Source organism: Nyctereutes procyonoides, unplaced genomic scaffold (genome assembly GCF_905146905.1).
Source record: "Nyctereutes procyonoides isolate TBG_1078 unplaced genomic scaffold, NYPRO_anot_genome, whole genome shotgun sequence".
NCBI lineage: Eukaryota > Metazoa > Chordata > Mammalia > Carnivora > Canidae > Nyctereutes > Nyctereutes procyonoides.
This window is the reverse complement of record NW_026575021.1, coordinates 1,903,550-1,915,671: the sequence shown is the minus strand read 5'-3', so window position 1 is coordinate 1,915,671 and position 12,122 is coordinate 1,903,550. Positions and strand designations below refer to the sequence as shown.

Below are 12,122 nucleotides of genomic sequence, written 5' to 3'. Positions count from 1 at the left end.
TATATATATTCCTTCCCAGGCTTATAAGTCCAGAATGAATGTCAGATCAGTAGGCCTCTGATTGACAAGCAGTGAAAAATAAGGAAACTATGAGAATTGTTCTGTTGATTGACTGAAAAGATTATTGCCTTTTAAAATTTTAATTAATCAATCAATTAATTAATTTATAGGAGAGGGAGAGGGACAGGGCAGGGCAGAGGGAGAGAGTATCTAAGCAGACTGTATGCTGAGTGTGGGGCCTGATGCTGGGCTCAGTTTTATGACCCTGGGATCATGACCTGAGCCGAACGAGAGATTGGGTGTTTAACTGACTAAGCTACTCAGGCGCCCCAAAATACTGCTTATTTTTAATATTGCTACATTTTATCATGAAAAGTTAAAAACTTCAGATACTCTGATTACCTAAACTGTTTTCAGATTTTAAACATTAAAGTATCATGATGGTGGTGCTTTTTTTTTTTTTAAACAAACAGGTATTTTTAAAACATTTTCCTCTCAGAGAATAGTGTCTTATATGATTCAAAAACTGATTAGTCTTTGATTAGATGCTATGAAATACTTGGACATATAAGTACATGTGTGTTTCTTCACATACATGCCACTTGCAAACCACTAATGTAAACTCATGTGACTAATTTTGCTAACAGAAAACAGAGCACCTGCTTTTTTTTTTTTTTTTTACACTCTCATATATTGTCATTGCAGTGATTTTCAGAGGACTTTTATATATTTAGCACTTAACATGGGTGAAGCATCACATGAAGAGTTTCTTAGCATTCCTGGGAATGGCTTGTTCCTATATGGTGATTTTATTTTATTTATTTATTTTATTTTATTTTATTTTATTTTATTTTATTTTATTTTATTTTACTTTATTTTATTTTATTTTACTTTATTTTATTTTTATTTATTTATTTTTTTTGTACATGGTGATTTTAGAGTGTAATAAGAATTTGTGGTTGGGACACCTGGGTGGCTCAGAGGTTGAGTGTCTGCGTTTGGCTCAGGGCGTGATCCCAGAGTCCCGGGATCAAGTCTCACATGGGCTCCCTGCGAGGAGGCTGCTTCTCCCTCTGCCTATGTCTCTGCCTCACTCTGTGTTTCTCATGAAAAAATAAATAAAATATTTTTTTTAAAAAAAGAATATGTGGTTGAAGGGTTTATTGATGGCAAACCCCTGTGAATTAGACTCTCAGCACATAAACACAACAATATTAAACTTAAATTATTTTAATGGTAACATGTTGAATTACTGGAGTGGGAAAGCAAACTAATACCATCCTTATAAATGTAGTATATGAGAAGTTTTAAAAAATATAGTTAAGGATCATGTTTATATGCCTAAACTATAAATATTTGTAACCAAACATGAAATAATACCTGCTAATTTTTATCTGGATAATGGTAGTTTTTTTTTTTTTTTAATTATTTATTGAGATGCTGTTCTGACCATGCATTTTATGGTCACTCTGGGAGCTGATTTAATTCACTCTGATGGGTTCTTAGGGGCACTCTGATGATCTGATGAGGTAGAGATCAGGTGTAAAATATCTAAGTGACCCAGGATTCTGTTTTCTGTTTGTGGCAAATAGAGGAAATTTTTTGTTCAAAGATGATTTTTTTCGTTATAACACTTAACTAATTTTGTTCCTATGCTGCTCTGAACCATATTGGAATGAATAAATAAGTAGCAAATGATTTTGTATCCTATTACCAGTCCTATCATTATGTGTATCTTCCCCGGCAGTCATCATAAGACATTAAAAAAATAAACAATATTACTTTAAAATTAGTGCTAAAAATCAATAGGGTTCAACATACTGAATAACCTTTATTAAATAAACCTGCAGTAGATGCCAACTGGATGTAAGTTGAAGGCTTATATGTGGGTTGAATTAATAGGATTTTTTTTTTCTTTTGGAAACGTCTGAATATTCATTCATCTTTCGTTCTTTCTATGCTCAGAGATTGATCTTTCCGATTGCTACATAACGATTTGGATTCAGGGGGCCTGGTTGCATAATGTTAATTTAAATTCAGAATATCCTTGGAATGCCGGATCCACATTATGACTGAGGGAATCCTGGGTCACTTGGATATTTTACATCTGGTCTCTATCTCATCAGATCATCAGAGAACCCCTAAGAACCTATCAGAGTGAATTAAATCAGTTTCCCAGAGTGACCATGAAATGTATGAAGAACATTCATACATTTCAGAAGACAGCAGTAAATTGCTTTGCAGGTCACTGTTCTGGAATCCAGTGATTATCATTTGATTTCTGAGAGTCTGAAAGTCATTTAACATCTTCACACCTAGTCCTTCCTCTGTGAAATTGGAGGTAGTAATATTCATCTCATAAAAGAAGTGACAAGTAGGATATATGTGGATATGCTTTCTAAGTTTGAAGGGTTACACAGATATAGGGCGTTGTTACTATAAATTTTGGACTTAAGGTCCCAGGTAAAGTAGTTTGCATACAACTAATGACTTGGCTTACAATGTTTGGGTTTTTTAAAATGTGACTTTACTTTCTCTTATTTCTAGTCTACACCCCAAGAATTTGTGTGCTTTTTTTGTGTGTTTCTTTTGTATGGAAAGTTCCTCTTAAAGGCTCAGGGTTTTGAAATGAAATATTAATAACCTATCCTGAAATAAATGGTAATATTGATAATGGTAACTATGACAACAAAAAGTGTACCTTGTGCATATATGTGGTATTTTACTTTTTTTTTTTAAGGCATTTTCATAAGCACATCAATTTTGTGAAGTAAGAAAATAACTGGCTCCAGTGTTATTTAGATGAAAAGTCAAACACCAAGAGATCTCCGAGTATTCTATTTGGTCTTGGACAGTGCCACCTGCTTTTACATTACTATCTACCCTTAGCAACTTTCAAGTGTATAATACAGTGTTAACTACAGTCAACCAGGCTGTACATTGCATTCCATGACTTAATTATTTTATAACTAGAAGTGTATAACTTTTGAACCCTTCATCTGTTTCTCCTCAAAACTGTCTATTGTTGGAGTGGACTTTTTTTTTTTTTATTGTACAAAGTTTCTAATGAAAAAAATATTGAAACTTTTATCACCTACATAAACCAAAATACTTTTAAAAGATTATGATTATGCAGTGGATTAGACTGCATTTGACTCTTATTGCAATCTGTTCTCGTCCTTTATTGTGTTTTTTTTAACATTTTATTTATTTATTCATGACAGACACAGAGAGTGAGAGAGAGAGGCGGAGGCACAGGCAGAGGGAGAAGCAGGCTCCATGCAGGGAGCCCGATGTGGGACTGGATCCCTGGTCTCCAGGATCAGGCCCTGGGCTGAAGGTGGCCTAAACTGCTGAGCCACCCGGGCTGTCCTATTTTTAGTTTTTAATAAGGATTATTTATTTATTCATGAGAGACACAGAGAGAGGCAGAGACATAGGAAGAGGGAGGAGAAGCAGGCTCCATGCAGGGAGCCCGATGTGGAACTCTATCCTGGGACTCTGGGATCACGCCCTGCACCAAAGGCAGATGCTCAACCGCTGAGCTACCAAGGCGTCCCTGAAAATCATTTTTAAATTCATGTTTATATTAAAAGTAAACAATGAAAAAAATCTGAGTTTAAAGCAAACGAGAAAATGTGATTATTTTATTTCACATTTATCATGTATAATATTTTAGAATGAATTTAACAACTTTGATATAAATATAAAAGTATATAAAGGTACTTGAGTAATTTGTTCATTTTTCAATAAGCTTTCATCGAAAGTGTAATTTCATTTTTATTTACAATAACTGAAGTCATTAAACTAGTGAAGACAGAACCATCAGACTTCTGTTATTGAAATGTTGTTAGCCCTCAAACAATCAATATTATAATTTATCTGGGACAAGAATAATATTCTCAAGATTAACTTTCTCTTGATTTTTAAGAATCTTAAATTAAAGAACATTTAATATGGAATTATTAATAAAATATGGGAATTATATTGCAAAGTTAATGTTTTAAAGTCTTGTTTGATGCTGAACCATGATGGTAATGACTGCAAATATATTATTGTTAAAGCATTGTTTATATACCTGTTCACCTATACTATGCCATTAATTGGAAGGCTTATTTGACTTATTTTTGGTTAACATTGAGTAAGATACTTGGGATTCACAAAGGTGTCTAATGTTTACTGAAAATAATCACTTAATTTTCTTATATATGAAAAAAATACTATTTTTATAACTTAAAATACATAGTATGCAAACTAGCTGGTGCACATGTCTAGATAGATAAGTGGATAGGTGGATTAGCATAGTTTCATATTTTATTTTCTAATTCCAGTTTATACAAACATAACCTTTTAAAATTTCTGATTCAAGACCACTTTGTGTGCATCAAACACCTCCATAATTATAAATTTTAACCTTTATGCCCTACTTGTAAATTAGTAGTAATCTATCTGTTGATATAAAACATTGATTGTTTAAATAATAAAAGATGTATTAGTTGCCCTTCTATATCTGAATATTACAAGAATAGAAACAACTTCCAAATGAATTTTATTATTTGAGCTGTACTAATTAGTAGTAATTAGAATAAAGTGTTGATAATATGGTGTAAAACAGCAGTAGACCAGAAAAGATAGCATATATATATGCATATAAATATATATATATTTCAAATTTGTCATGACTTAATGACTGCAGATCACACTTTTACAGAATAGTTACATTTTAACTAAATGTCATGATGTATATTTCATTTATTGTTAATTATTTCTATTTCAAACGTATTCCTGATAATAATTTTCTTTAACAAATTACAGAAATGACTATACGTTTTATAGTTATTTTGCTCATTTTATAAACACCTGAGATAGATTTATGAGGGTTTTTTAAAGACATGGTGTGAAAATCGTATGTCTTGACTGTCAAGAAACATGTATTTTAACTTGTGACATCTCCTTCAAAGGTTTCTTTGTAAAAGGGAAGTGCTGCTATTTTTTGGAAGTCTGAATACACTAAAATGGCAGGGTGCCTACTTGCAGCATATGTGTGAGAACAGCCACATTTACATCGGTGTTATTATTCAGTTGTCTAATGATCATCCTCAGACATAGAAGAGAACTTTAGGGACATGTTGATCCTCAGGATTAACTGTATGCCAAATTGCCTGATCACTATGGAATATTGGCATTTAATACTCTTCGACTCATCACACAGACTATTTTTTTCAGCTTACAGCATTCACTAATGAATCAATTGTAGTTTAGGGACTAAATAAAATCTTCATTAAGGCCACTAAATGGTATCCTCCAGTAAACACAAAGCATTTTCACAGTAAATCAAACTGAGCTCTGCCTTCCATGCTCCTTATCCTGCCAGTATCAAGGAAGGATTCAGAAGTGTAAGGTCATATCACAGAATGAAGCATCTCTTCAAGAGGAAGGTTTAATGGAAAATTCTAGCCATAAGGTATTGTATTTCTGAGATGAATAAACAAGAACAGAAAAACATTAGAAGATAAAAAAAAAAAGAAGATAACTATAGAGTTTCTCATCCTATATGCTTACTGACAATATTAGAGTTGGAAAAAAAACATTGTTTTTTCCTAAAGAAGTATCTATGTATCAATAAATTATTGAATCTAGAGGGTTTCTGAGTAAAATTTACTTCAGTAAAGCACCTCTGAACTTGGGTGTCTTTTTCAGAATAAGAATAAATTTCATTATATGTATATTTATCCATGCTTAAATCTAGGTAGTCCAGATTTGTTTACCGCAGTTGCCACAAAAGATGCATAGTTTATTTTTCTATTTCAGTAGTTGTTTTTTATTATTCTCTTTGGAGATTTAAAGTTATTTTAAATTATAGGATATTGGCATTTGTGAACAGCAGTCTGTGAGGTTAGTGTAATTGTTTGGCTGAAACAAGGAACATGAGAATTGGTTCTTAAAATTCGGTTTACTTATGGTATAAATAATATATTAATTTATATAAATTAAATTTTAGATATATTTTAATATTCAAATAAGTTTTATTGATTGTTTTTGCATTTGCCTAAGAGGTTTTCCACATCATATTTTTACTACCTTTAAAGTGGAAGGCATGGGAATCCCTGGGTGGCGCAGCGGTTTAGCGCTTGCCTTTGGCCGAGGGCGCGATCCTGGAGACCCAGGATCGAATCCCACGTCGGGCTCCCGGTGCATGGAGCCTGCGTCTCCCTCTGCCTATGTCTCTGTCTCTCTCTGTGTGACTATCGTAAATAAATAAAAATTAAAAAATAAAAATAAAAAAATAAAGTGGAAGGCATGATAATCACTTAATTTATTTTATGACTTTTTTTTATAAAACTCCGTGTTCTTATTTTGTTTTATTTTTTTAATAATAGTAGTGAGTGATTCCTACCAAATAGTCCTTCTTAACTGGCCCAATATCCTAAGGACAAATTAGTGTTCCTTAAGCAGTATTTAACTTATAACTCAAAATCGTACTGTTTTCACTGAAATATTCAATGTTAGTATGACTAAACCAAACAAATTGACTTTTATTTCTAGTTTTTTTAAGTGTACTACAGATATTTCCTTCATAAGTCTAAAATTCTAAACTGACCAAAATCTTATGTAAATCTTTGTAACAGGAACCAAAATAAAATTAATACTGATGTTAATGATGATTTAACTTCCCATAAATTTATCACTTCTTTTCTTTTGACTTCAGGTGCAATAACAGAACGCAGTGTGCAGTGGTGGCAGGTCCTGATGTTTTTCCAGACCCGTGTCCAGGAACCTATAAATACCTTGAAGTGCAGTATGAATGTGTCCCTTACAGTATGTATATTCTTGTACTTATCTTGTGAAAAGATATTAAGCTTTGTTTTGCATGCAATGACAAAGTATTCTCTCTGAAAGCATAAGAATTATCACCTTTTTTTACATAATGTTTTTAAAGACTGATAATTTGAATTTTTGGGATCATATATCCTTCCACCATTGGAATAATTAGATGTTGCCTGCACGATCCCATAGCATTCATTTTGACTATACATTTCTGCATATCAATACTTATTCTAAAACTTTTCTTAATGCAAGAATATAAAATTTTTAGAAAAAGTTGAAATGAATATTATGCCTGTACTGCATCCCTCTAGGTCCAAGCAAACAGGAAGTTAAAATGAATAATATACTTTTACATTATTATATTATATAAGTATTATATATAATATATCATACATTATATGATTGTATATATGTGCATATGTATATGTACATATATGTATATAATATATATACATTATATAATATTGTAAATCATACTTTTATAGTGGTATAGAAATTGATAAATTTTGAATATGATAGAAGTGATTATATCTAATCTACAAGCGCTGTCAAGATTTCGTTTATGAGAAATATATTCATCAGGAAGGAACAAACTGAAATGAATATACAAAAATTACATGAAGTAAAGCACTCTTCAGAATTTATCTCTTACAGCCTCCAAAAGTTTGTCTTTGCAACTTTTATGTCAGATATGGTATATGCCAACAACAGATATTTTTCCTCAGGAATAATGAAGAATCAAACAATCAAAACTGGAACAATTGTCTAACTTTTCTACCCAGAGGAAGAATCACCATTTCTTAAAAATATTTGTTGATCTATTAATTATTCATGGGATTCCATAGTGAAGATTACTCAGGAAAATCCTGCATTTCATATTAGATATTCAGTTCATCCCAAAAGTGTAAAACCCCTGGGTCACGAATAAATCCCAGGTTCCAACTTCCTTTGACATCTCTGAAGTGAAGTATCTAGGGATCAGCCAGTTTGCTGTTCTAAGAGATAGTTCTAAGCTTGCCTCACTTCTGCTTATTTAAAGAAGCAGCACGTTACTCATAAGGTGTAAAAGTGCATAATCCAATAATAGTAATTTGGCTAGCAAGAAATGAATTGAAATTTTAAAATAATAATGAAAGCAATCAAGGGAAAATTTTATCTTTGTTTTATCTATAGTGTGATTGATTAGAGAAAGTTTATCTGATGAAGTTTTAGAAGCTAATTTTCCTTGTTATTAAAAAAAGCGTAATTGTATAGGTTCTATTGAAATCTCAATTGAAGTTATGCTTCCTATACATTGTTATCTCTAGGGACCTTCTATGAAAATATAAAGCTCTTGCTGAGCAGTTATTGTTCATTAGTGATATTTTAAAGAAATAACATTTGCCTTTTGGAACTCTGACACTTATATTTGGATTATATAATAAGATCTTTGTGAATTATGTGGGATAGTTGTTTCCAAAGGCATTTTATAAAAAAAATTTACCAATAAGTAATACCTCATTTTTAAACGGTTTGAGGAAACTTTCAATCATATTTATGAAACATGAAAGCTGAAGAAGAAAATGCCAAGCTAGATTTTTTCACGATTTTTAAATATTAAAGAATTTCACAGCTGTCTCTTCAATTTTCTGTATTTCTTCAGAATTTCTTTGAGGACATCTATTCCAAAATCCTCTGCCCAACTTATTTTGAAAAATCATCTACTGAAATCATTTCAACATAAATAAGAATTTGTGCATAAACTTTTGCATAAAAGGAGTATGGCTTACCACACTTTTCCTTTCTCATAAGTTTTCAGAGATGAACAATTTGATTTCTGAATATCCTATATATACAGGTTTCTGATAATCCTTAAAATTTGTGGATTGCCTTCGATGTATGTCCATTATATTAAAATATTTATTTGATTGTTTTATTAAGTAAGAATTATAAACTTAGGTGCAACCACTTGCCAGTTTACATTCTGCTTTCTTTTATATGGCATAGCATGATTGAGCTTGTTTAAATATCTTCAGTATGTTTCAATTAAAAGTGTATTGCATAATTGAGAACTCAGTAAATTTAACATGATTTTAAAAGAAAAAAATATACCAAAAAAAGTATAAACCATGAAATAAAGTATAGTGAATGAGTTATTTGAAAGGTAGATTGGTTTAGTAGAATAAACGACCAGAGATCAGGAAGTCTGGAGTCAGAATACAGTCTGGTTTCTTAACAAAAAGCACAGGGCTTTAAGCTAAGCTAAGCTATTAAAATTTTCTGGATCTCTCCTTCTGGACATTCCCTGATCTGTAGTAAGTTGTAATTTAGATCAACACTAAGTTCTTTTTCTTCTGTCTAGCATAAAAAACAGACTTTTCCATTGCTGAAAAAAAAATCACGTATTTAAAATAGGTACCATTTATTGGCATTTGCTACATCTCATTTACCACATGGGTTTAATGTTTATGCACATTATTTTATTTAATTCTCACCATATCCTTCCTGTTAGGTAGGAGTGTCACTTTTCTGAAGAAGAAACTGAAGCTCGGTAGGATAAGTTAATGTTTCATGTAAAATGCAGAGTAGTTGGATAATGACAGAGCCAAGATTTGAGTCTATCACTAATACCTGTTAAGGACTCAGCTGTAATTCTCCTGAGATTTTCCCCTTTATATTTTCATGAGTTATTCAATCTCATTCAGTATTTAACTCATAACTTTCATCACTGTAGTAATGTCCCGTGGTGAAAGCAAATGCTTCACGGGCCTGGACCTTTCTTGTTAGTTCTTTTGCTACTTAACTTTAAGGAGGATTTGATGCCTTTCTTAAAGCAGGTAAATCACTGCAAAATTTTATTTTCCCAAACACCTAACAAAGCATAATGGCGAAAACTAGTTTATGTTATTAAAATAGCACCCACAATTTGGAATGAGGCTCTTATCTAAACAGTTACTTGAGAAGTTATTTAAATCACCTGTTATATGAGGAATCCTTGTATGTGATATACTTATTAAAATAGCCCTAATATATTATTAGAAGGTAAGCTTCAGATTTCGGGTTCATTATTAGTATTTAAATTTTTTCTATTGGCAGCCTGGGTGGCTCAGCGGTTGAGCATCTGCCTTCAGCCCAGGGTGTGATTCTGGAGACCCCAGATGGAGTCCCACCTCGGGCTCCCTGCAGGGAGCCTGCTTCTCCCTCTGCCTGTGTCTATGCCTCTCTCTGTGTGTCTCTCATGAATAAATAAATAAAATCTTTTTTAAAAATCAATTTTTTTCTAAATGAACAATTGAAGAAACAAATTATGTTAGATTCTATTTGTTATGTTCAAGTAATACCCATTTTTTTTCTAAAAATATTTCATTTATTTATTCATGAGAGACACACAGAGAGAGGCAGAGACACAAGCAGAGGGAGAAGCAGGGTCCATGCAGGGAGCCCAATGTGGGACTCGATCCCAGAACCTCGGGATCACGACCTGAGCCAAAGGCAAACGTTCAATCACTGAGCCACCCAAGGGCATTTATATTATTATTAATATAACAGCCATATTATCCATATAAATTAATATTATTTATTAAAAATAATAACCCATTTTTATTTTTAAGACAACAAACTTCATTGTATATAAGTGATGTATTTGTTATTTATAAATGTTTTCTTCTTAATATTGACATGTGGAAAATATTGATATTTTCTTTCTTTATATAAACTCTGTGTGTTCCCCTGGTAATATTGATTTTTAATATGATACTTTCTCATGGAAAAGTATAGAAAAATTGAAAATTTCGAAAAATATGTGGGAAAGCATATCGATATTAATGATGTATTAGCATATTAGAGGTGATATACATAAAAATTCAACAAAATTATTTGTATCCCATCAGGAATGTGGAGTTAAATATCAAAGATAAGCTTGCAGTAATTTTTGCACAGCGTTTTAGGAGTCAGTAAATAGGTACATGGTTAAAAATGACAGTTTTACAAGAATCTTAACCTGAATCAAATGTATGACTCTTTCTTTCCTCTTTCTTTTCTTTTCTCTTTTCTTTTCTTTCTTTTCTCTTTCTTTCTTTCTCTTTCTTTTTCTTCTTTCTATGTTTAAGATCCTCATAGGAAAGAAAATAAAAGAAAATAGTGATTATAAACAATTTTGTTAATCTACTTTCTTTGAGTATCTTGTCAACTTTCTTTTCTTTTTTTTTTTTTTTAAGATTTTATTTATTTATTCATGACAGAAAGGGGGGTGGGCAGAGACCAGGCAGAGGGAGAAGCAGGCTCCATGCAGAGAGCCCGATGTGGGACTCGTTCCCAAGACTCTAGGATCACACCCCGGGCCGAAGGCAGTGCAACCTCTGAGCCACCAGGACTGCCCTCTTGTCACTTTCTAAAGCACTAAAGTTATACTTACTTTTTTCTAAATCTCAACTTCTCCCTCCTTTCTGTATTTTCTTGTTTGGATTCAGAGATACCCTGTTCGTGACCAAATTTGGTACAGATGAATCAATATTTTTCTCTGTTCCTGTCACACCTTAGTTCCAGTGTGACTTTTTTATAGCCTTTGCATTTTCATTTGAGTTTGATTTTCCGTCTTAGTGATTTTTTTTTTCCCTCCCAGGAGATGACCTAGATATTCCAGAGGTTAAAGTTCAGCATTTACCACCGCCACACTTTGGCTCTCCACCTTCCTTCTTCTTGCCCCACTTGCATTCCTTCTGGCCTGATTGGGGATTGAAATTATGGCATCTTCAAGGAGGGTTTCCCTCATTTAGCCGGTTTACAGGGAAGATTTGTGTTAGGGAGAAAACAATAAAACAACTAACCACCTCTGTAGAGTATTTCTGAGCAAAGAATCTTTACTTTGTATCCTGCTGACAGTTTGTCTTTCTTCCAAGGCATACAATTTCATGCACATTATACTCAGAAGGTGCTTGTCTTCTCTCCCAACCAGCTTTTTTCTTCAGTTCTTTGTTTCTAACTTTTAGAAACAGAAAACACATATTACTTATTCTAGCAGGCTTTTCTTGCCATAGCTTTTCTTCGGAAATGGAAGGAAGAAACATACAATGTGTAGAGCTATTAGAAGTGAGTGATTAATCCAATCTTACGCTATCCTAATTACAGACTCTTCACCATTCATTATCAGGCATCTAAAGTTATGTGTGATTGTCTATGGAAAGATTTGCAAAGTGAATATTATTGGAAAATTAATATTTACAAATAATTACATAACCTGTTAGTTTTGTCTTTTTTACTATAAGAAAAAATATTGCTCTTCCCTTCAGCATTTAAAACTGACAAATATTTAATTA

The 12,122-nt window shown here is 32.4% G+C and overlaps 1 protein-coding gene across 8 annotated transcripts in view; it reads left to right on the top strand.

Moving 5' to 3' along the window:
* The window catches only part of ADGRL3 (adhesion G protein-coupled receptor L3), a 518,213-nt gene that overhangs the window by 172,371 nt on the left and 333,720 nt on the right, over positions 1-12,122 (top strand). For all 8 annotated transcript variants that reach the window (XM_055340466.1, XM_055340441.1, XM_055340425.1 and 5 more), the window contains one exon: positions 6,710-6,819. In XM_055340466.1, the coding sequence (XP_055196441.1) occupies positions 6,710-6,819 (110 nt within the window). The remainder of the gene's footprint in view (positions 1-6,709; positions 6,820-12,122) is intronic.